General features: G+C 36.9%; 1 protein-coding gene across 6 annotated transcripts in view; it reads right to left on the bottom strand.

The window, feature by feature from the left end:
* The window catches only part of ADAM28 (ADAM metallopeptidase domain 28), a 73,057-nt gene that overhangs the window by 14,589 nt on the left and 31,781 nt on the right, over positions 1–26,687 (bottom strand). For 5 of the 6 annotated variants that reach the window (XR_011536461.1, XR_011536464.1, XM_070606937.1 and 2 more), the window contains 8 exons: positions 19,288–19,418; positions 18,244–18,421; positions 16,826–16,915; positions 14,381–14,576; positions 10,872–10,974; positions 8,651–8,810; positions 7,881–7,961; positions 7,482–7,560 (listed from right to left, as the gene is read on the bottom strand). Coding sequence is in view for 3 of the 6 variants with exons in the window: in XM_070606937.1 (XP_070463038.1) it covers positions 7,482–7,560; positions 7,881–7,961; positions 8,651–8,810; positions 10,872–10,974; positions 14,381–14,576; positions 16,826–16,915; positions 18,244–18,421; positions 19,288–19,418 (1,018 nt within the window). In the remaining 3 variants the exon portion in view is untranslated. The remainder of the gene's footprint in view (positions 1–7,481; positions 7,561–7,880; positions 7,962–8,650; positions 8,811–10,871; positions 10,975–14,380; positions 14,577–16,825; positions 16,916–18,243; positions 18,422–19,287; positions 19,419–26,687) is intronic. The other variant, XR_011536481.1, reaches the window with a different exon arrangement.

The following is a 26,687-nucleotide window of genomic DNA, read 5'->3' as shown; positions in this document are numbered from 1 at the left end:
CACTCCTGGCTCAATAATTGGTAGAACAAACAAGTTATCAGTAGGGATTAATATATGTACACACAACTAACAAATGTGGTATGAAAAACATGTACATTTTTTTGTTTGCACATTGCACATAACTTCAGAATACATATTTCTGTATGCATAACAGAATACTTACAAATATGGGCATATGCTGAGCCATAAAGCAAGTCTCAACAAATTTCAACATATCCTCAACACAGTAGGTTCTCTGATCCCTGTGTAATTATTCTAAGCACTACTTTAACAATAGCTAGAAAATCTGCATGTGCATGTATTTAGAGAAATACATGTCTAGACATTTCAAGGGTCTAAGAAGAAAGCAAATGGAAAATAGAGAATAATTTTAACCAAATGCTAATGAAAATGTCATTTACCATGTGGGCTACAATCAAAGGAATTCTTAGAGGAAAATTTATAGATTTGTAATCTGAAGAGGATGTATTTAAAAAGAAGCCTGAAAATTAATGAGCCAAGCATCCATTTCAAGATATTTTTTAAAAGATGAAAAAAATTTAAGGAAAGGGAATGGAATAGTATAAAGCAGAAATTAAAATAGCAAACAAACGTGAAAAAAGAAAAAGCATAAAAAATGATACAAATTTTAAAATTCTGTTCGGATGATATTAAAAAAAGAGAAAACACAATCCCATAGATTCCATTGATATTAAAAAGTTAAGTATTATTAATAATTTTAAACTCAAAATTTTAAATTTAGATGAAGTAGGAAAATGTCTAGAAAAACAGAACATATTAAAACTTACATAAGAAGAAATAAAAAATCTGAAGGGTCTTATAACTTCTAAAGAAATTGAATCGCTAATTTAGAATAGTCCTCAGAACTCTAGGTTTACATGGCTTACTGACGAGTTCTACCAGATATTTAGGGAAGGACCTTCCATTCTTATACAAAGTCTTCCAGAGAATATAAATAAGTGAACACTCCCCATTTCATTTTATATGACTAGCATAACTCTGATACCCAAAATAAGCAAGTAAAGTATGAGAAAATTACAGGCCAATATCACTCATGAAGATAAAATAATAGCAGACATCATCCATCAATTATGTAAGATGCTATTTCCATGTTGAGTTTATCAAACGAATGCAGAGTTAGATAAACGTTCAAATATCAATCAATTTATTTTGCAATACCAACAGAGTAAAGTAAAGGGGCAAAACATTTGAATCAATAAATAAAGAGAAAGCATTTGATAAAATTCTCAGCAAACTAGGAATAGAATTGAACTTCCTTAATCCTATGAAGAGGATCTAAATATGTACACAATACCTTCAGATAACAAGGCAAAACTCAAAGCCTTTCCTTTGAGATTAGGAAAGAAACAAAGAGGTGGTTATCACTATTTCTATTCTGCATAGTACAGGAGGTACCACTCAGTGAAGGAAAACAAGTACAGGAAATTAAAATTGTAAAGAAGATTAGAGAGGAAGAAAAAAAATTTTCACTTTTCTGAAACAACATGATTGAATATGTAGAAAATCTAAAAGAATCTACAGATAAATTACTAGAATTACTAAGATAGGTTGCCAGAGGTATTTAATACAAAAATAAATACACAAAAATTTGGGGCTGGCCCCATGGCCGAGTGGTTAAGTTCACGAGCTGCACTTCGGTGGCTCAGGGTTTTGCCAGTTTGAATCCTGGGCACGGACATGGCACCACTCATCAAGCCATGCTGAGGCGGTGTCCCACATGCCACAACTAGAAGGACCCACAACTAAAAATACACAACTATGTACCAGGGGGCTTTGGGAGAAAAAGGAAAAATAAAATCTTAAAAAAAATAAATAAAATAAATAAATACACAAAAATTAGTTGAATTTCTATATTGTATTAATAATTGAAAAATGCTTTTATCAAAAGATGAAAATTCATTCCCCCAAGTAGTTCTATAGATGTGGTATACACTAAATGAAAATCCCAGTGGGAATTGTGTGTGTAACTTGAGAATCTGATTGTAAAACATATATGAAAGTACAAATAGCCAATAGCCAAGACATTCTTTCTTTCTTTTTTTTTTTGCTGAGGAAGATTTGCTCTGAGCTAACATCTCTACCAGTCTTCCTCTATTTTGTATGTGGGTCGCCACCATAGCATGGCTTGATGAGTGGTGTAGGTCTGCACCTGGGGTCTGGGCCTGCGAACCCGAGACACCAAAGTGGAGCACGCCAAATTTTGACCACTAGGCCATGGGGCCAGCACCACCTCACCCCCCAAGACATTCTTAAAGAACAAAGATAAAGGACCACTTAAAAGATATCAAAATTATCTTAAAGATACAATAATAAAAGAGTGTTATACTGGCACACAAATAGGACCACCAGAAAAGAATAGATATCCCAGAAAGACACACATCTATGTACACGTGCTTTATTAGAGAGGTGGCCCTATAGAGCATTAATGAAAGATGACCTATTATGTGATTGATGCAGTGACAACTGGGCATCCATTCAAGATAAAAATGAAATTGAATACATGCATCATACACAAACAATTCCAGATAGATTATAGAGTTAAATTTGAAAAGGCAATACAATAATCTTTTTTAGAATGTAATATATGGATATATATTCATATCTCCAGGATAGGGAAAATTTTCTTAAAAAGGACACACAAAGAAAAAAACCTAACCATCAATGAAGTAATTAACAGATTGACTACATTACAATTAAAAACTTCTGTTAATCACATGACACCACTAAGAGTGAGAAAACACAGAATGAGGGAAGTTATTTACAACATGTATAACTGAAAAATAGATTATATCAAGAATACATTAAAACTTACACAAGCTAATAAAGCAGCCAGAGGAGACAACCCAAAAGAAAAATGAACCAAGAGGTTTGAAGAAATACTTCACAAAAGAGGAAATACAAATACCCGGAAAATAAGAGAAGTTCCTTTTTTTCTTATTGTTAGTTATATAGAAAGAAAATTATAACTATAGAAAGCAAATTAAAACCCCGATATGCTGTTACTACTAACCCACCAGAATGGCTAAAATTTAATAATTCTGCTGATGCCAAATGGCTTAAAGGCTGTAGAACAATAGGAACTTTTATTCTCTGCTGCTAGGAGTGTGAATTTGTGCAACCATGTGGACACAGTTTGATGAGATCTAGTGAAGTTAAATAGATTTGAATGACAGCATTTATAGGAACTTTTTTCATCACAGCCCTGAAATATCCATAAAAGCAGTAAAAAAGGGAAAGAAACTGTCATATATCTATATGATATTTACACCAAAACATGACAATATTGTCATATTATGCACCACGGCAAAAATGAATTCACTCGGGCGACCTGTTAAGAACATGGATTATGAAAACATAATGTAGAGGAAAGAAGACCATGAGTACCAATAATGACATAAATATGAACTTGAGAAACAGCAAAAAACAGAATACATTGTTTAGGAATATGTATTTAGGAAGGAAGACTATGAAGAAAGTAAGAAAATGTTCATAATAAAAGACAAGTTAATGATTACCCTTTAGAGGGAGAGAGGACACCAGCACTGGGACGAGGCTGCGGGAGAGGATGCCGGGCAATGTTCTGTTCCTCCGCCCACAGTGCATTGTATGAATGCTCATTTTATAAAATTTATATTTCATTTATATTTACATATAAATGAACGTATGCTACATATTATAAATATGTATAAATAATAACACATGCTATATTATGTGTATTTATATGTTTTTCTGTATATGTTATATCTCACAAAAACTGGTTTTAATTAAAATAAATAAGCTTGAAAGCCCATGGCTGTGCACGGCCATGCTGTGGAGCAGGAATTTTGACCATTTTTTGTGGCACAGATCACTTTGGAAATCTGATAAAGCCTATAAATTCCTTCTCTGAATGTTTTTAAATTTGTTAATAAAATGCATAGGATTAAAAATAAAGCTAGTTACGTTGGAATACAGTTGTCAAATACTATAAAACAATTTGGGATATAGTTAAATATGTGCTTCTTTATTAACCCCTTAAGTTATCAAATCTACTAATGAATTAATCACTACCATAATTTCAAACCAGAGATACGCATGTATGATATTTGGAGACATATGTAGCAACTGCAATGTGATGTAAAAATATTTGTAATTCCTATTACAAATCATGAGAAAGTCATGATCATTACAAAGTCATGAGAACTACTAATATTGCTGTTACTTCTGTGGTTCGCTGCCTTACATTCCTGTAATTGCAGAAAATTCTAAATTTTAGTTAGAATCGAATGTAAATAGAGATGTAATTTTTCTCATTCAAGTTTAGATTTAGAAACCAGGCTATTGTGAAAACTAGCCTCAGGGATCCGTCCTTTTGGTGACAAGACAGTTTGATGAACTAGGGACTTTCCTCAGTTGGTGGAGGCTTTCCTTGGTGTTTAGATCAGAAGTAGCACCAGAAATGGAACCAAATTCAGCAATACAGTGCCCCAAAACAAAAAGAAAACCTGAGGGATAAAGTTGAATCCTGTTGAAACAATAGTTTCAACAAATAGAATAAACTATTCAGAGAAAAACCTCCCCCACTTATTCTGTGAAACACTCCAGCTGCCTCCCTGAAGCCCTAAGGACATAAATTTAATGTAATAGAATGCATCTCCAGTCCTCCCAAGTGAACATTTTTAGGAAATACTTTAACAGTGTGTGTCAGAATTGATTCTACTTTATTGGATGATAAGTAATTATGGAGAAGAAAATCATAAAAAGTATGAAAAGATTAGATGTAAAATAATAAGTAGAAACAACATATATTAAAATATATATTTTAGAAAAAATTATAAAAAGAATCAAAGTAAATTTATGATGGCATCTACTTGGTACTCTCAATAAAATTAAAACATTATTTTTTTTAAAAAGATATGAAATAAGAGAAAACAATAGGCTGGAATGAAAACATTTCAAGGAAACACAAAAATGCCACTGAATATTTTTAAATGTCACTATAACAAATAGAGGTGTTAACATTTTCAAAAATTCACTCTGCGTTATAGAGAACGATCTTGAAAGACTTTCCAGAACCAGCAGAAAAGGACAATGAGAAAAAAGATGACATGAAGCCACACAGTAGAGATATGTCATACAAATAATTTATGTTTCTGAATTAGAAACCAGAGAAGTGGAACAGAATCAATTTTAAAACTTGTAATAATAGAAACATTCCTTGAACTGAAGAAAGAACCACATCCTCAATTTGAGAAGCCTCGCTGGCTAACAATCAAGATAATGGAAAGAGGGCAACGCTCAGCCATAGCATGGTGATTAGTTTTCATTAAGTAGCAATTCTAAAAGCATTAAAAAAATAAAGCTAATGATTTTTAAAGTGGTTATTTAACAACGACAAAATCAGTGTAGCCTCAGTTGTTTAACATTACACATCAGTATCTGCTTCAAGAGAGTCATGAAATTAAAGCTGTGATTCAAAAAATCCAATCCAATCCTACCTGTTCTTCACGTTTTCTATTTAGCCACAGAAATAAATTCTCATAAATGCAACTTAGAAAGTTCAATGTAGAAAGAAAGAAGAAATTACTCATGGAGATGATTTCAATAGATGAGTCAAAATTAAGAGTTCAAGAAGAGGGAAGTCAAACTATAAAAGGATTTTTAGTAAGTATTGAAACAAAGAGCTTTCTAATTAAAGTAGTTGATTATGTTCCTCCATCTATCCCCCTACCCTATCCAAATCCTAGATGACAAATGCTTGATAGTGGTTGTATATGCATATGTGTGTATGTATATGTTTATTTAATAAAATCATACAACAGTAGAAAAAATAGTAAAGAATTTTTGGAAATTGCAGAAAGATCGGAAGTAAAGGAATTTAGGTGGGCAGAAATAATAAATTATAGCTCTAAACATCAGAATTAAATGTTATTCTTTCTTGGGAAGTCTAACAAAGAAAATGAAAAAAAATTTAACAAAATAACCCAAACATCAGAAGTAGATGTTATTTTGAGGGGGAAAGTCAACAGAGAATCTGAATTTGGGACAGATGGTTCATTCAAACTCATCCTCATCTGTATCCCCACCCACATCCCTTGTGTACATAGAGCAAGAGTGGTTCATGCTTCAGGAGAACGCCCTGAGAACCTCTCTCCAGAAGCAATGGGGGATGCAAGAGCCTGAGAAGCAGAACAGAGGCTCTGTACATACCCATACTATATCAGAGACAGAGAAGGGGGAATAAAGGAGAGAGCACTGAAGAAAAGCAGCTCTCCCAGTAGGTAAATGGAATGAACTCTCTCCTCAGAGCAAAGCACTCCTCACCATGGCGATTAGAGGTGAGGATCCCCACACTTCCTACTTCTCACCTTGGTGGCCTGTAGGAAGATCTGTTATCTAGTGATACAGCTCATAGCTAGATCTTCCATCAGGAGAGGTATTGGTAGGTACAACAAGCACAGAAACATGTAAAGAAAACCCATGTGAGCTAATTCAAGTCAATCTAATTCCGCATTGAACTAAGCATCACATATCCTGATGGAAAAAACACAAGGAAATACGAGACAGGCTGAAAAAAGAAAAACAATCAAACCCAAAAGAGGTAGAGATGATTCAGGGAACAGAAATGAACTTAAAAATAATCTAAGTGGATTGGGGCTGGCCCCTTGGCCGAGTGGTTAAGTTCGCGCGCTCCGCTGCAGGCGGGCCAGTGTTTCGTTGGTTCGAGTCCTGGGCGCGGACATGGCACTGCTCATCAAACCACACTGAGGCAGCGTCCCACATGCCACAACTGGAAGGACCCACAACGAAGAATATACAACTATGTACTGGGGGGCTTTGGGGAGAAAAAGGAAAAAATAAAATCTTAAAAAATAATAATAATAATAATCTAAGTGGATTGGTAGTTACCAGAGGGGAAGGGGGAAGGGAGGAGGGCAAAAGGGGTGATTAGGCTCATGTATGTGGTGATGGATTGTAATCAGTCTTTGGGTGGTGAACATGTAATCTACACAGAAATAGAAACATATAATGATGCATACCTGAAATTTGTAAAATGTTATAAACAACTGTTACCACAATTAAGAACAGAAAATAAAATAATAGTTGAAGATTAAAAAAATAATTAAAAATCTAAGTCATATTCTTAAAGAGTTTTATGAGGATCTTATAGCTACACATTAAATAAAGGCTGCTATGAAAATGGAACAATCATAAAGTGAGAAAATTTGGGAAATTAAAATAAGATTACAAACGTAAAATTTGAGGAAATCTTTTTGTATGTAGAGTAAAAACATAAGGATGTGGAAAACATGATTAAAAAGTTGTTAAAAAGACTTCGAAGATTAATATTGTGGATTCAATATCTACAGAACAGGAATTCCAAGAGGAGAGGAAAAAGGCAATGAAATGTTGTGTAATACGAAATAAAAGCTTGGAGGAGGAAAGCAATTTTCTCAGGTTAGACATGTAATGTAACCTACGGAAGACCACCGAGGAGTCATCGCAGTCAGGGGGCGCCCATCCTTCTTTACACTGACACTGGAGCTCGTGGTCACACACCTAGGGGAGCAGTGACCCTGTTAGTTTCCACACAGGCTGGCCACCAACCCCAAGTGCCTATTCATCAGTGCTGAAGTCAGTTCTGAAGAAGAAACAACCTGCTCTGCAGCCTGGCACCTGGCTACAGAATGTACGAGTTCACAACTGGAATTTCAGTCCCAGGTTCTTAGAAGAAAGTTCTCATGGAACCAAACTACTGAGAGGTTAGACAAAATTACTAATTTTAATCATTTAATGCTGACACATTACTTTAACATCATCAAAACTAACCTAAAATTACATTGATTCAGCAAGCTTGGGAAAACATTTTCAAAACTTACAGCGTGTCCTTTGCACTTAGAGGAGCAATTGGTGGCTTTGTAGGCTCTTTCAATGTGCACACATTCTGCATTGATGCAGACCTGAAAGGGATGTGAAAAACACCAGGCTGACATCAGTGCCCAGCGGCTTCAGCTCTGCAAATTGGTGACTCTTTGGAATTCAGTCTTGCATTATTAGTCATCACGATTGTTATCAAACTTACCTTTTTATTAGAGAAATCACAGCACTCTTTTGAACATAGGAAGATGGGCTCTGGATAATTTTTATAATAAAATATTTAGAAAGTCCTCTTTTAAAGAAGATTCTCTAATTTCACTTCATTCTTCCCGGGTCATTCTCTTACTCCTCCTCGTCAGTCCAACTCTTAAGACTGACATTTACCACTGAACTAAGCATTGCACATGAGACAAGTTACCCATTCCAAAAAATATTATGGAAAACACGCTACTATCCCATCATCTGCAATATTAAAATAATCATTTATTTAAGAATAAATAGTATTGATATTATTCTCTTTATAATTATCAGAGTTGCTATCATTTATTGAGAACCTACTGATTTGGGGTCAATAAAATCTACCTAAGTTTAACAAACTAGTGCTAAGCACATATTAAATAATATTGAAGGAGTGAATGCAGGCATGCATAAATGAATGGCATAAGCATTGCTTTGAAAAGTGTGCTCCGTGAAACACAAGCAGGCCTTGAGAAGCAAACAAACAAAATTAAAAAAAAAGGACATTTGAGTAAAAACTACAATTTCAACTTACCTTCTTGTTTCCACACTTAGTTCCATTGGCTACCATGCCTATTTCTTCACTGAAGTCTTCAGGTTCAAATGTTTTGCATGTCAGGAAAGTTATTATACGTCCTTTCCAGGGCAAATTATCTGAGCCACCTTGACAGAACAACTTCCCACACATGGCATCACTGAGAAAAAGCCAGAATTTGCTGCAGTTGAAATACCAGGATCCAAACTGCTGTTTTATACAAATGTAAATCAGCTCCCTATCAATATTTAACTAATGGTATTTCTCCCTATAGAAGAGACTGCTACTTCTCCTTTATATCAATTTTCCCTTTATCCTTCAGTAATAGAACCCTTGAATATTAGCTGTAACAAGGCACATCCTTGCTCAAAAAAACCCACATTTCCCAGATTCCTGTGCAGCTAATTTTGGTCAATTGTCTAAGTTCTGATCAATGGGAAGAAAGCAGAATCTTAAATGCAAATTCTTGAAGGTGGCCTTATGGGAGGGAGTATGTCCTACTCCTTAATTTTTTTCCCCTTTTGCTTGTTGGAATGTGATGGCTGGAGCTGGAGAAGCCACCACAGACCAAGAGAAACACCTGGGAATGGGGTCATATGCAGGATGGAGCTAGAAGATATAAGGAAGATGGAATTCTCACATCCTGTAAAACCCCTTGGAAATCAGTTTCTTTCTTATTTTAGCTAAGCTTACTTATTTATTTTCATGAATTGCAGGAGAATAATTCAACCATAGTTCTGTTAATATAAGGCTGAGTGAGCCCTAGTTGACACTCCAAGACACACGCAGGGTTATGGAAAGAAGACTATCTCCCTGCAAACACAGATCAAACTGCTCAGGACTCAATAAAGCCATTCATTTACTTGCCAAGGTGAATAAAACCAATGCCAATAAAATTGGAGCTTTATACAGAATTCAGAGGAGGGCTGTGAAAAACTATTCTGGGAGAGATGGAATCAGATTCTTATGATGTCTCTGGTGGCTATTAGAAAATATGATGGAGGAGTGGAGAAAGGCATGCATTCTTCTAAACTTGAGGGCGTTTCTTAAAATCATTAGGTAGAGCTTTATAAGGAAGGCTCTAGGGCACAGGAAATGACAGGCTTTCTCTCTATTGTAGCCAATGACTATTGAGAAGTGACTGGGAAGTCAGCCTGTGAGAAGAATGAAATGTTTGTGCCTCCAGTCACAGAAATTATCCAGTACTCATACAAACAGTTATACAGGACAACGGTATGTGCATATGCTACAGAGGAAGGCCGAAGCTACTCTTCTCTCTTTCCCCGCTCACTCTATCTCAAACTACAAAACCCCCTCCCCATAACACACACACATTGCTTTTTACATAGTTTTTTCCCTTTTGAATCTGCCCTGATTTCTTGTAATGGAGAGACCACAGGATATGATTGTCTTTTAGGCCCAGACTCCCCAAGAGATGACCCTATGCCTAAAATATAGTTTGTTTGGTAATATCTATCATCTTGAAAAATTATTATTCATTGAAAAAGCTTTGAAAATGCTGATCTTGTTCAATCTCTTCTTATATATTACTTTGTATGTGTAAAATTTGAAGCAGGTACAAAGTTTAATCCATTATAATTTGAATTTTAAAAGTCATCTTAAAATTGTAGAATCAAAAACCTTATAGAAAAATCTCAAGTTCACTGATGATCGTCTATAATTTTTTCCCGAATATCAATACAAAAAATAAAACAAATTCTTTAGGTGAATTGTCAATCTTTCCTCTTACTGTATTTTTTTCTTTATGTAATGCCATGGCAAGTTTAAAGAAAACTGTACAAAAATTGTATTGATTATTCCTCTGAGTAGATAAATATTTCTACCCCTAGAATCGTAATGAAAGACACTAGATGGAAAAGCACCTAAAGTATCCTAGAAAATCCATGTACAAATTTCCAACCAGGCCCATTCACCATTGCACGTTCCATCTCAAACATTTATTCTATTGAACAATGACTGTACTTGATGTCAGCTGAAGCATCCATAAGGGACTAGAAAAAAGCGCTCATTTCTTATTTGTCTTTTAACTCAGTGCGTAGCCTAAAACACGTCACATAACAGTCACTCCATGAATGTTTATCAAGTGAACGATGTCCAAATTCACTTCCTCTTTACATGAAATAAGTCAGAAGGTGTGCCTGGAAGTGAGCAATTTCCCTAGGGTTTGGAGCAGGAAGGTTCAAACCACAATGCCACTTACTCTGCTTTACAAGGAATGTGTTTGTCGTCCACTTTGTGACAGTACCCGTACTTTGAGCCACCTTCATTCCTGCTGTAACACGACTCATCTGCAACCTTGGTTTCTGGGACCGGGCACGATCAGCAGTGACATATTTGAAAAGAGAGAAGAAGTTCAATGCTACAAAGGATTAATGAAATATAAAATTAATGAAATACATAGCATGAGAAGTAGTATTTTAGCATAATCTCATTGACCATTCTCAGAAATATAAACTGCAACAATTTGATATCAAGAGAGCTGGCTGGAATTACAAATAGTCTTTAAATATTCTACTTTTGAATAATGGCTATCTAAGTATTTGGAAACATGTGGATGATTTGCTGAAGGTTAAAAAAATTCATCTAAATATGAAGACTTAGCCAGGAAAGCCACAGTCATTATGTTACCAGCCCACGGGCAGATATCGGAAAGCTATTCTGCTGATACGTGCTATGGAGGCAATTCCAGGCTATGCTTAGTCAAACTTCTACTCTGTACCGGGACAGTGATAAGCATCATATATTTAATTTCTCATGTGCATTTCCTCAGATCCCCACCAGATGGACAACAGAACATAGTGTTGAAGAGCTCAGGCGTTCAGTGAGACTGAGCACCTGTGTGACCTTGGGCAAGTGACTTACCTCTCCTTTTGCTCTGCTGTAAAATGAGGATCTGTATAATAGTACCTACCTCATAGGGTTGTGGTGAGCATTAAAAGAGGTAAAAGATGTGAGTCACTGGGAATGGTGCCTGGTTAGTAGTACATTGTTAATACATATTAGCTATTCTTGTTATCCTTCTCATTTTATCAACAAGGAAATAAAGGATCACATCGATTAAAGTCACAGAAAGAGAGGAAAAACCAGACTTCACCCCCAGTTCTATGTGACTCTAAGACGTATGCTCCTTCTCTGTCCTGGGATGTCCCCTTAAAGATCAATAAACAAGACCGGGAAAATTTGAATATAGTCTTTGAAAAAACAACAACTTGGTTAAAAATAATCACAAACCTATGAAGATATTGCACTGGTTTCAAGAAAAATTACTAAACCTATAATGGTGATTTATAAACTCAAACCATTTTAAATGAATTCCATGTTTCAATGCCCAAGATGATAAAACGAGTTTTATTACCATATTTTCTTGATTATTTGATCTCACTAACATTTATAATTTCCTTATCATTATAATAAAAGATCTTCATCGAAAACTTGAATAATTAGCTGAATAATTAGGAAAAAGCATATTCATAATCCCAAACTTCAGAGTTATTGCTGCTAATATTGTGGGAAGTATCATTCATGTGCCAGGTATCACACTGCTTCAGAAGTTACTTTTTCTCTGTTAACAATATACCTGTCCTTTCCCCAGGCATTAAATACTCTACAATATCATAGCTGTAATACTTGCATTGGATAGATACACTATAATTTATTTGACTAATTCTTATTCCTAGACTTTGAGATGTTTCCTAATTATCCACTACCATTTAAAAAAATGTTGGCTGAAAATTCTTTATAAATAAATATTCCTGGCTACAATTGCTAGGGAAAGCAGTACATTTTCTTTTTAGATTGTACATACATTTTTCCAAATTCTCCCTGAAAAGAACATGCTAATTTATATTCTTACCAGCGTGTGTGCAACTAAGTGTTTCTTCACATCTGCACTGACTCCGAGCAGGAATTGTAACAAAGCTTTGCCAATTTAACAAGCATAGAAGATTAACTTTTCATTCATCTTTCTTACTCTATGTCACACTCCTGATGCGTTAATGGTATTTCGCACATTCTGCTCTTGAGTTACAATGCTTGCAAAGTCTATTAGACATTGTTCTTTTTGTTTATGATGAATTGCCTGTTCATGCCTTGGTCACATTTTTCAATATTTGGAATTCCAATTGATTAAAGAAATGATTTGATGTTAAAGAAAGTGATTTTCCCCCTTATATATAAGACTTTTCAAGCTTTGAAGGTTAATTTAAATATGTGATCCCTTATGAATTGTAAAAATTGGAAGTTTTTTAGGCAAACCTATTTCTTTGGCCTTTATAAGGGCTTCCTTTAAATGTATGATTTAAAAGGGCTTCCCTATATTAATATCAGATGGATATGTTCAACATTAATTCAATAGATAATTTTACCAAAGTCAGACACTGTGCTAGGACACACTGGGAATACAACTGTGAACAAAGCAGACAGTTTCTAGGTGCTAGGAGATTTACAGGTTTGTCAGGGAGTCAGATATTGAAGGGTCAGGCACAAGAAGAAAGGAATAGTATTTATTGCAATGATTTATTACCAAATAATAGAGGGGATGCTCAGAGCTTCGCCCCTGTGCTGAAGATTCCTTTTCCCAGGGCTCTGCCCTATTCTGAGGTTGACCAAGGAGGCAGGGGCTCTTTACCGGCAGAGCCATCTTTGTCTCCAACTGTAACTCAGTGTGTCCATCCCTAGACTTCCACAGTCAGCAGGAAGGCTGAGGCCTCTCCCAGCGAGACAGGGCACTTCCTCACGCTCTGATGCGTCAAGCTAGCTCCTCACACTGTGTCTCGGTCCACCCTTGGCTGACACAAGTGGTTTTATTCAGGAATCTTTCTGGGTTCTTGTCCATTTGTTTGCTAGGTTTCTTTTCTCTGGCTGTGTTGTGAATCAGTGATTTTGGGGGCTTTCTCTAATCTTGTTTTATGCGTATTTTCAGGAATAATGAAAAGTTTCTGGCATGTGATAACCCTCTTCAACTACTCCTAGGAATATGTATTTTCCCTATTGAAAAACAATATTCCTTCAGCCTTTTAAGTAGGAATCTGGAAGTGCGGCAGAAAAGGATATGAAAATTAATCACATGTACACAATAAACATTATATCCAGGAAGGCAAAGACTTGATATTTTTAAAATCGCCTTTCTGATTAAGCTATTTAGCACAATTTAGATTTTGGCTTAAAGTTTTTGGAGATTTTTAAGTTATGATTTCATTTTTAATTTCTTTTTTTATGGTGTACCTTGCTCTCTGCCTAACTCCCAGCATCCCTGTCACCCCTGCCACCCCTACACACACACACACACACACACACACACAGACTTCCAAGGGTTTACTTATCTGAATAGGATCTTGGTTAGTTGCCAGATAAGGTACAGGACACCCAGTCACATTTGAATTTCAGATAAACAAAAACTTGTTTAGTACAAGTCTACCTCAAATATTGCATGACACATACTGATACTAAAAAAAGCTATCAATCTGAAATTAAAATTTAACTAGGCCATCCTCATTTTTATTGGCTGTATCTAGCAGCCACCAAATTGATTTTAAGTCCTAAAATGTACTTATCCAGGATTTTGAGCAGCAGCACAGTTTCTAAGAAAAAGGAATAGGACAGAGTGCTACTTTGGTCATTATTAAACTCTGTTGCATGGAATAATATGATTTTTCTGTGCAAGTGCATAGAGAGGCAGGAAGGCAAGCAACACTGGGGTGTGTCTCCTACCTGGTCCCCACAGATCGGCGCACTGCTCCTGCAGTGTGGGGCACATGCCCATCAAGCAGTAGCCCTTCCCATTTTGACAAGGGAAGCCATTGACTCGGAATCTATCATCAGGGCAAGTACCAGATTTGCCGTCACACATTTCCGGCAGGTCACACTCATCTTTTGCTGGTCTGCACACTACGCCAGCCTTTTTAAACTGTAGGAAAATAAATATGGAGAGAAGGCTTTTTTCCACCTGACTTATCCTAATATCTCAAATTATGCAAAATTCATTTTCCCTTTGGCTTTCTTCTGGCAAGGTAGTTAGTTACAGGCATCATTCTATTCTAGTCTACGTTTGCATTTTATAAGCTAAAGCCATCTCCTATTATATTACTGCTGTTGAGTTTGACCAATGCCCTAAGTCTTTAAGTAAATAATATTTCTGAATTTGTAGTGCAAACATTGTAGAAATATCAAGAAGAAGACTACAGAAGAAAACAAGCAACGTCTTAGAATGCAAAGAAGGAAGTTATTTCGCCCTTTGTTGAACGCTTCTTTGTCAAGATTTTCAAGGAGATTTAAATCTTCTACTTCGGAGATTTGCTGATGAAGTGAGTCTTGCGTATAAAGAAGAAGTGCACAAGCACAAAAGCAGCATGCTCTGAGGCTTTCCCAGGCATCACATTTCCTAATCCTTAATTCCTTTTAATGTACTTTCAGATATTTCTTTTCAACTCACTTCTTGTTATGGATTGATCTATCTATGAGGGAGAAATAGCCGAATATTTACTAGATGCATTAATTCCATTGCAATCTTTTACTGTAAATCTTGCTCTTACTACCTCAGAGAAACCTTACTAAAACGAATTCTGCCATTCACGTGAATCTAAAGAGGCCTGTGTGGACACTGGAAGCATATATTTTCCTAGTTGAAGTGAGCAAGTATGCTCTCATATCATCAAAAAACTTTCACTATCTTAATGCTGGCAACAGAATAAAGTCCTAATTTTAATTGGGGCATATGAGACCCTCCAAATTCAACCCCCACTGCTCCAGCCAGACTAGCTTTCTTTCCAGCTGTCACACGAAACATGCTTATTATACCTTCTGTTCGGTCTGTTCTTTCTGTCAGCCTCCTCATTGGGAAAAGCTTTCTCTTTCTGTCTGCTTATCTAAAATCCACACATTACTCTCTAGACTGGGAGAGCCTCAACTTCCGCAAAGGCTCCTCTGGCTTCTTCAGTGCAAGTCGCTGATCCTGTTTTCCACCTGTGGTGGGGAAAGATCTCCGAATTCACATTTGGAAGATATGGGTCTGCATCTTGGCTCTACCTGTGGCTGGATGTGTAAGCTTAGAAAATAGATTTAATCTCTCTGAAAATCCATTTATCCATGTAATATCTACTTTACAAGGTCATTATGAAAATTAAGTAAAAATATATGTGGAAAGTATTGCACAAAGGGCATATATCATTATAATATCTACTTGAGCATTTAATTATGCATTATATTTTCATCTGTTTCAGGTGTGCATATCACTGCCCTAAGGAAATCACAAGTTCTTTGATGTCAAGGCTCCTTTCTTTTTATCTCCCATAATCTCTAACAAATAGCACTTGCAACACTTAGTGAATACTACCTAAGTTCTCAAATTTTCTTCCTTTTGGCCTCCTTTATTTCTTTATTCTCCCTGTGACATTAAGAAAAAAAATCTATTCCAAACACTACCTTTAACCTGGTAAATAATCCACAAGTTCATTCTACAAATGGTTATTGACTATTTAAAATGTAGGAAATTCTGTGCTAGGTGAGGATAAATCAGTGCCCTGCCCTTAGATGTCAATCTAAGGAGACAGACACAAAAATAAACAATCACAATGTAGAACTCTATGCAACAAGAGAATGTAAAATGCTGAATTCTAACTTGAAGGGAAACGCAAAAGAGCCCTACAGAGGAAATGACACGGCAGTCTCATTTTATGTCTTTTTTCTAAGAATTTCACCCTAAGTGACTTCAAAGGTTGATGATAGGGAAGCCCTCACGTTATTTAAAATAAAAGCTTTTCCACCAAATCAATGGTTAAAGACGTATGCAAACAGCTATGAGATTTTGTCCAAGAACGCCGTGTGGCATCTGAAGCAGCAGCAGACAGAAGCAACCAGCACCGGCTCTGGAGCCGGGCGTGTCTGCAGTTTGCCTACAGCGGCTCTGTTATTTTGCACGTTGTCTCTTCTGAGCTCCCTCGAAAGCAAAATGAGATAATAATATCTACTTCTTAGGGTTGTTGGAGGATCAAATAACCCATGTTTGTAAAGAGGCCTTCCTAAATGGTAGGTAACATTATTTCATAGACAGAAAAATATTACTTTGCTTATTTCATTTAACGTAATCCCTGATATTTTAACATAGAAAAAATAAAGAGTAATCATAATTATTAATATAGAACAAAATAACAATCTCACCTGGCATTTTTCACAGCATTCGCCTAATGCACATTGAGAACTTGCTTTGATTTTACACATTTTAGCATCGCAGCAAATGTTGGCACATTCCTAAGAAACAGCACAAACAAACACAGAGGTTGGATGACTTTTGATCCCATCTCAGCACAATTTGTAATACAATTCATTCATCACATAGACTGTGCTTTAGTACAGTCTGAAAGTAACTTCCAAAAAAATAAATGATAACAAAGCGTAACACCAGAAAAATGAAGATTTTGGAGCACCTGGTGGTTTACTGGTTATCTGAATTCTACTTACATTTTTTTTTAATTTAAATATCTCTTCTAATTTCCCCAGTCACTTATAGCAATAAGGAGAATTATCTCTTTTTGGTAAAAATAGAAGAGAAAAAAAGGAAAAGAATAGTTTTTTAAAGAAATAAAATTCATCCAAATAGTTAAAGAATGTAATTACTTCAACTCATCAGGTTTGAACCCATTCAGCAATAATTTTAATCTCTAGAACATGTAATGAAAATCTCAAAATATAATAATTTATCTAATTTTGACATTTAATTCAGCTCCGTGTAAAACACTTTGTCTTGCTCTCTCCGCCTTCTTTCTGAGAAATCAGCCACTGGCCCAGGCCGTGGACAGTTCCCTCCCTCAGAAGCTTCCCCCTCAGCTGGCTAGATTCCTAAAGGAATGATATATTTGAAGTTACAACTTTTTATGGTTAAAACTCTTGCCCTTATCTCAAGTATAAACATCATTTGGGAAAGATTACTCTTTCTCAGGGAATGAATAACTTCATAATCCTATTTTGAAGTTACTGAAAAGCTGACCCTCTGAGAGCTTGAGGTAATACTTATATTTAGTGTTACTAGGAGGGAGGCAAAGGTCTCACTCAGAATCCTGGCTGCCCTGTGAACCGGTGGGATCAGGGCAGACACTTCCAATGGTAACGACTCCTGAGTCGCAAAGATGGTGCAGGATGGGTCTGGGATCCCTGAAACAAACACAACTGAACCCACAGCTTGGCTCCTCCATATCAGCGTGGTGACCTTGGGCAAGCTACTTACGCCCTGAGCACTATCACAGCGCTGTGCCTGAGTGACTGCTTAATGTCATAGGCACATAAGAAACCTGAAGTATTTCTGCCAGAAAGAGAAGATGAGGAAAGAAAGCCCAAGGTGGTGAATGGCACTCAACAAACAGGGAGTGAGGAAGCAACCCCAAGAAGGAAATCAGGCTCGTCTGTTAAAAAATGTAGTGTTTGTTGTTAGAAAGGCTGGCCTGACAAATCTCTACAAATGAACATATACAAAGTTACAACAAACATGCAATTTTATAGTAAAGCGCACTGTGTAGTTTAATGGTTTATCTTCTTAGCAATTGAAAAACAGACTAGGTCATTTTAGAAAGGACATGTAGTACCTCGGGGGTCCCACAGTCACAGTCCTCTCCCATCTCCACCAACTGGTTCCCACAGGTCGGGCTGGATATGATATCTGTGGGCAATGGAGCGTTAAAGAGGCACTTGGATAATTTATCTTGGAAGAACTTGTCGTAGCTGACACGGCTGCAGGAACTAAAGTCTGTCGGTATGTGGAAACTGGAAAGATAAGAAAAAAGAAAATGGAACACAGTTACGCTGAGCACGTAGGGGCGATCTCAGGCACACACCCAAACCCTGAGCCCAAGGATCAAATCCACTCCACTGAGCAACTGCTGAATTCTGAGCTCGAGCGTGTGCTTGCATCAGCCTGTGTGAGTGGACACAAACACCTCCAGCTTAACGTGCAAATACAGTCGCATCTCAAAGTGAAGTGTGCAGGCTGCTGTTAATGAAACAGAATGTTCCTGATTTATCCAGATCATCTTTGTCAGCCTTAGGTCATTTTGATTGTAATGTCCTAAAGGCAATAAAATCATATTTATTCATACGCCTAAGAATTAATTTTCCTGCAGAGGAATTCCTATTGACAGAATTTCTTAATTCTACAAACAACGATGAGGTTTAAAACTGCAGTAATACCAGGGAGAGGTGACGTAAGATATGTGACTGGCGCACAGCCATATGCTATTTGTGGAAGGGCATGGGAGACTAACCCCAGCTTGAGTGAGCTGGGAGAGAGAAATAGAAAAGAGGAAATGAATCTATAAAAAGGATTGTGGAGTTTTTAAAGATAAAATTCCCTGGCAATTTTGCCTAAGGCAAGGCAGGAATGTATAATCTCTTTTCACAGACTCTCTCTTCATGCTTCTGTGAGAACTTTCTTCTTTAATTAGATTTTTCTCCTAGAACTTTTTCCCTACCACGAGCCAATCTGAATTCATTGAAAATTTGATAAATGCTAATGATTTTCTGAAACCAGGCCTTGTGTAGAAAACATAAGTACAAAATGATATAAAGTAGAGTAGCACAGCCTAGAGTGAACCAAAAACAGGGATAAATAGCATCTTCCCAGGAAGCCTCACCTTAGTGCTTTGTCCATCACGCATACTGTAGAAGGGCACTTGCAAACGTAGGAGTCATGGAACATTCCAAGGTTATGGCCCATTTCATGTGCCATTGTCCCTGCAACTCTAAGCACGTTGTTACTGTGGTCCTAAGAATGAGAATAGGGAAACAGAGCCTCTGATTTGCAAACTGAATTATCACTCAGGGTGTAATTAAATATTTTTACTTCAGTCAAGTAGAGTAGAGACTGATTTTAGTTTCAGCCTTCTTATCCTACCCTTTCCCCCTTCCTCTCCCCTGCCTTTCTCTGTCTGTCTGTCTTGTCTCTCTCTCTCTCACACACACACACATACACACCCCTTTTGGTATTGAATGACCATCACAGGGCATATTGCCTGCTCTTTGTTATTGTGAATGGATCCCTATAATGAGGAAAATTTTTGTGGTTTATTGTCATTAGAGATAATGGCAAACTTTCTTCAACAATGATAAGGAATCAGATTTTTTTTAAACTGATTTACCTCCCTCCCCCATGGCTTGCTTTTCAACGCCTTCTAATTTAATTGGAGGTCTTTGATGTGTTTACCTAATAGAGATCTAAAGTGCTTATTAACCTAGAATTTTAGTACCATTGGTATCTTTTTCAATTCCATTACTGCTAAGACTAAACATTGGTCAATTCTAGACTTGCCCCCTTGCATGAGGTCCAGCCAGTAGCCAACTTCATTAGCAGACTGTTTCTGACTAAAGGTGCTGGACTGGGGGCTCCGAGTGTCCCAGGAGCAATGAAACAATATAAGAGAATACGTGTTGGTTGTAATTTCCCACTGGGGAAACAGAAATCTGCCAATAACACCCATCCACAGATGCTAGATTCCCTTATCCACTTCATTTCAAAGAACCAAATAAAGAGTTCCATAAGGAATAGTGTAAGACCGGCAAACAAGAAACACCTGTGTAAGATGGGAAGTCAGTACCTACCATTCATGATACTGTTTCATCCTTTTAAGATGAACCTCGTAAATCTTGCTACCTAGTAAGATGGAGTTCTTCAAACGAGGACAAAAACAAACCAAAAAATTTCAGAAAAATGGAAATGTGTTTAAATAGAGATTTTCCAGATTGCCTTATCTGAGATTCCTTCAAATTTAGGGTATCTTCCTTTAAATAACTATTTTCCTGACTTAAATGTTTTTTTCCCCTGGAATGACCTCCATTCGCTCTTCTTTTATATTTTAACTATGATTTTCTTATATTATTAGCTATTAATATTAAGTATTGCTTTAAGTAAGCAAGTTTCTCTTCCAATTTTATGGTAAGTTCTTTCAAGGTAGAAAATATACATTTTACTTCTTTTGTTCATCCCATGAAACTTATCACAAACCCAGACTCATAAGACATATCAGATATAAATATATTATATAAATCATTCTACTTTTACCTAGGATGTAGAAAGGTGGAAAGAGCATTATTCTTGCACTAACAACAAGGAAAAGCCAGTTTAACTTAAACAATTATAATTTTTTTAAATTCATAAGTCAGTTGGGGTTGCAGGACATCAAAAGAACCTGAAAAATCAGAAGAGACAGGCCCTCCCAAGGCCAGGTGGGACATGAGCACTGGCTTATCTATGGCAGAGTGTGGAGGAGGAGGTGCCAGGAATCCTGCAGGTGGGGAAGAGTAATTCAGTTAACTTCTTATGGGTCAGTGCAAGAGTCTGGAATCCACAGGACCTCAGAAACAAGCGTGCTTTGCACACACTCACAGGCCCTTCTCCAGGGACCTCCTCCAGGAAGGACAGAAACCCATGCTGGGCCACATCATTAGAGGTCTCTACCATCTGGTAGTGGAGCAGGATCACCAGAAGGACCCCAGACACTAAAGGACACTGGCCTTGCCTAAGACTGAGGCTTAATGAGAACAAAAGAGAATGCTTTCCTCCACCCAAAAGTCTAACAATAATCCAGTAAAAAGTAACAACCTATTGGTGGAAGAAGCAGAAGGGTATAAAGAGACTTTCTGTGAGGTGCAGTAAAGACCTAAACATGAGTGTGGAGCACACATTGAGAACTCTCTGGCAAACCAAGCTTCACCCTAAACACAAAATAATGGGAGAGAAATTTAAAACCTGTGATGTACTGAGGGTAGCCATAGCAACAACAAAAATATCCTAAATCCAACCATAAACTCCTGCTAGATTGACTCAAACCTTCACACTAAAGGCCCAGTAGAGGGAAAGAAGTGAGCATTTCCAGGCAAGAAAAAAAATTATCTCAGACTTCTGTCTTTCACAAGATGTCTGGCTTTCAAAAAACAATGAGGCGTCCAAAAGGAGAGGGAAAATAATGCCCTGCCAATCAACAGAATCAGGCTCATATATGACACAGATGTCAGAATTATCAGACAGGTGATGTATAATAACTACTATTAAGACGTTAAAAGCTTCAGTGGAAAACATGACTAGCATGCAAGGCTGGATGGGAAATTTCAGCAGAGAGCTGGACATCATAATAGACAATCAAATGGAAATGCTAGAAATGAAAAAGACAGTAACAGATGAATAATGCCTTCAACAGGCTTAACAGTAAATCCAGAATGTCTGAGAAGAATCAGTGGACTTAATAGTTCAACAGAAAGTATCCAAATGGAAACATAAATGAAAAATAGATAAAAATAAAAAAGCTCAAACAAACAGAACAGAGCATACAAGTTTTTAGGGCAGTACAGAATGGTCATACATATGTGTAACTGGAATCCCAGAAAGAGAAGAGACTGTGAATGGAATAGAAGAAATATTAACAAAAATAGTGGCTCAGAATTTTTCAAAATTAATCAGAGATAACAAGTCCAAGCCCAAGAAGCTCAAGGAACACTAAGCAGGATAAATTACCCCTCACTTAAAAAATCACATAATTATACCATTATAATAAAAGCGAGAAAAATTAAAGACAAAGGGAAAATCTTGAAGTAGGAAAAAAAGGCTCATTACAGAAGAAAAAGATGAAGTTTACAGCTGACTTCTCATCAGGGAACTTGGCAAACCAGCAGACAATGGAGTGAAATTATTAAAAATGCTGAAAGAAACACACTGTCAACTCAGAATTATAAACCCAGTGAAAATATATACAAAAGTGAAAGAGAGACCAAGTCATTTTCTGAAAAAAAGAAACCTGAATTTCATTGACAGAAGACCTGTATTATAAGAAATGTTAAAAAAAAATCATCTGGAAGAAAAAAATATTAGACCAAACAGAAACTTGTATCTATAGAAAAAAAATGGAGAATGTTGGGAACACAGTAAAAGTAAGCAAAGGGAAGGATAAGATAAACATAAAACTAATTTTTTTCTTACTTATATTGCACTGAAAGAGGACTGTCTAAAGAAAAATTAGCAACAATCTTTAGGTGTGCTCTGCTTCAGCAGTCTGAGTTCTATTCCTGGGTGCAGACCTATACCACTTGTCTGTCAGTGGATATGCTGTGGCAGCAACTCATGTACAGAAAGAAGATTTGTGGCAGATTTAGCTAAGGGCTAATCTTCCTCAGCAAAAAAATAAAATAAACCCACAAACAGAGATATCAATAAAAAGCTAAAAATGGAGATAAATGAAATTATTTTTTAAAATAATTAATCCTAAAGAAGGCAGAAAGAAATAAAATAGATGGAATAGACAATTCCTAGCAAGATGGTAGATTTTAGTCCCACAATATCAATAATTATATGACATATACATGATTTAAATATACCAAAAAAAGACAGAGATTGTCATATTGGATAAAAAGTAAAACTCAAGTACATACTGTCTACCAGAAACCTTCTTTAAATGTAAAGAGATACATATGTTAGAAATGAAAATAAAGAAAAAGTAGCATCAATCAAATTTTAGCCTCAAAATGTTGGAGTAACTATATCGATATCAGACTAACTAGACTTCAGAGCAGGAACATTTCAAGGAGAAAAAGGAACATGAGATGATAAATGGATCAATTATCCAAGAAGACAAAACAACTTTATTTGTGTATTTGCCCAGCAACGGAGTTTCAAAACATGTGAAGCGAAAACTTATAGAATGGAAAGAAGAAAGACAAATCTGCCATTACACTTGATACTTAAACTCTCTCCATAAATGATTCAAAAGAACTGAACAACTTTGTAAGTCAACTTGACATAATTGACATTACAGAACATTCCATTCAATAACAGCAGGAGACATTCCTTTTCAAGTTCAAATAGAGTACTGATCAAGAATAAACCTCAAAGAAATTAAAAATATCAAAATTCTACAAAGTGTGTTCCCAGACTGTTGTGAACTGAATTGTGCCACCCTCCCTTCATATGTTGAAGCCCTAACCCCCAATGTGACTGTATTTGGAGACAGGGCCTCTAAAGGGGTATTTAGGGTTAAATGAGTTCAAGAAGTGAGGCCCTAATCCAATAAGACTGGTGTCCTTATGAGAAGAGGAAGTGTCACTAGGAATAGGTATGCACAGAAAAAAGGTCATGAGATGCCATGTGAGGCAAAAAAGGTGGTTATCCTCCAACAAAGAACTCCCTGTGCAGCACACCAGAACACCTGAGAGACTCATACGTCTGCACATCTGAACATGTGCGGACAGGACATCCAGGAGGCAGTGGAACCGGGGGAGTAGCACCCTCACACTCCTCCAGTAGAGGTGATCCAAAGGCAGACACCCTGGCAGTGGTAGTGGTGCCCTCACCTGAGGTTTCAAAAAGTGCATTGCAGCTGGAGACCAGAGGCTACAAGAGCAACAATGGTGTTCACAGCTCAGTCCCTACACCTCCCCCAGCAGGGGCAAGTGCACTTGGGACATGAGATTTTAGGACCCACAGCAGTACCATGACCCAGTCCCCAGTGGCAGCACCCCTGACATCTGTCCTAACAGCAGTGGGGGCTGCATACAAGCCTCTGGCCCCTGGCAGTGGCCACAACACTCATGAACCTAATGCCCCCAGGAGTAGTGCTGCCAGCACCCCCAGATAACCCAAAAGCAGCAGTGTAGCATCACTAGATGCCATGGAAAGCCAGTGGGGGAACATGAGACCCAGACAACCCTGGAAGCAGCAGAAGTGCTCACAGCTTGGTGGCCCTGGTAGTGACACCTGAGACTGCAGTGACATCATAAGTAGCAAGGCACCAGCAACCTTGGAGGCACAACTAGCACAAGGAGGGCACTAATGACACCTCTGACAGAAGCAGTGAAGGGTGGAAAGTGAAGGCTGTCCAATACAACCAGAAATAGCTCAGAATCAAAGTAACCAAAGCCTTACCCAAGGGAGAAAGGTGTTTGCTACCACAGATGTGCTGCCAGAGGAATAACTCATCAAGCACCATGAAGAACTACAGTAACGTGGTAGAATAGAAAGAAAAGTGACAACTCTCCAGAAACCAAACTTGAAGTCATAGAAGGTTGTGATCTAACAGAGAATTCAAAATAGCTCTCATGAAGAAACTCAATGAGTTACAAGAAAGCTCAGAAAGACAGTTCAATGAGCTCAAGAATAAAATTAATGAGTAAAGGAGCACTTCAACAAAGAGACTGAAACTCTAAGAAAAAAAGCAAACAGAAATTCTGGAAATGAAGAACAAAATTAATGAGACAAAAAAAAAATAAAGTAGAAAGCATTGGAAATAGAGCAGACCATATGGAAGAGAGAATTAGCAAGCTTGAAGATAGAAATCTAGAAATGATTCAGGTGGAAGAGGAGAGAGAACTAAGATTTTTTAAAAATAAATAAATTATATGAGAAATATCTGACTCAATCAGAAAAAATAACTTAAGGATAATGGATATCCCAGAAGGAAAAGAGAAGGGAGAAAGGAGCAGAGAGCTTGTGAAGGAAATAATAACTGGGAACTTCCCAAACCTGGGTAAGGAACTGGATATACAAGTACATGAAGCTAACAGAACTCCTAATTGTCTCAATGCAAAATGACCACCTCCAAGGCACATTATATTAAAACTGTCAAAAGTCAATAACAGAAAGAATATTAAGGGAAGCCACAGAGAGGAAAATAGCTTACAAAGGAACCCTATGAGACAGTCCGAAGATTTTTCAGGAAAAACTCTACAGGCTAAGAGAGAGCAGAATGATACATTCAAGGTATTGAAAGACAAAAACAAGAATTCTCTAAGCAGTTAAGTTATCCTTCAGATATGATGGAGACATAAAGGCTTTCCCAGACAAACAAAAGCTGAGGGAGTTCGTCATCACTAGCCCTGTCTTACAAGAAATGTTGAAAGGAGCCCTCGTACCTGAAACAAAAAGGCACAGGCTTACAAAGCTTTGAGCAAGGTGATAAATAGAATCAGAAAATTGCAGCTTTAGATCAGAATAGGTTAGCAAACACTTAATTATAACATAAAGGCTAAAGGGAAAGAAAGCATAAAAAATCACTATAAACTCATCAAATTTGTAACAAACTCACAATACAAAAAAGGATAATCTGTGACAACAAAAACAGAGAAGGGGAAGAGGAAAAGGATGGAACTTGCATAGGCTAATGAAGATAAGACACTATCAGCAGAAAAAGGACTATCACATCCATGAGATCTTTTATACAAACCTTGTGGTAACCACAAAGTAAAAATTCAGAGCAAAGTTGTGAAACATAAAAAAAGAGGAAATTGTGAAAAACATCACAGAACCTATCAAACTGAAATGGCAGACAGAAATACTAGGTAAAAGAAACAATGGAAACATAGAACAACCAGAAAACAAAAGATAAAATGGAAGTATTAAGCCTTCAAATATCAATAATCACTCTGAAAGTAAATGGAATGAATTCACCAATCAAAAGACACAGAGTGGCTATAGGGATTAAAAAATAAGACCCAACAATATGCAGCCACCGTGAGACCCATCTCAGCTCTGAAGACAAATGTGGGCTCAGACTGAAGGGATGGAAGATGGTATTCCTAGCAAATTGCAACCAAAAGAAAGTGGGTGTGGCTATACTTATATTAGACAAAAAGGACTTCAAACCAAAAAAGATAACAGAGAAAGATGGAGATTATATAATGGTAAAAGGGACATTCCACAAAGAAGACATAACACTTATGCATAACACATATGCACCTAACATAGAAGCCCAAAGCAACTATTAATAGACCTAAAGGGAGAAATTGACAAAAATAAAATAACAGTAGGGAACTTTAATACTCCACTAACATCAGTGGATAGATCATTTAGACAGAGTCAACAAGGAAACATTGACCTTAAATAAAACACTGGACCTGATGGATTTAATAGATATATATAGAACAGTCCACCCAAAAGCACTGGAATGTGGATTCTTTTCAAGTGCACATGGGACTTTCTCAAAGACAGACCATATGCTGGGAAACAAAACAAGTCTCAATAAATTTAAGAAGACTGAAATCCTCAGAAGCATAT

The sequence above is a fragment of the Equus przewalskii genome, chromosome 2 (assembly GCF_037783145.1).
Source record: "Equus przewalskii isolate Varuska chromosome 2, EquPr2, whole genome shotgun sequence".
In the NCBI taxonomy this organism is placed as follows: domain Eukaryota; kingdom Metazoa; phylum Chordata; class Mammalia; order Perissodactyla; family Equidae; genus Equus; species Equus przewalskii.
The sequence above is the reverse complement of the archived record's forward strand: the minus strand, read 5'-3'. Positions and strand labels throughout refer to the sequence as shown.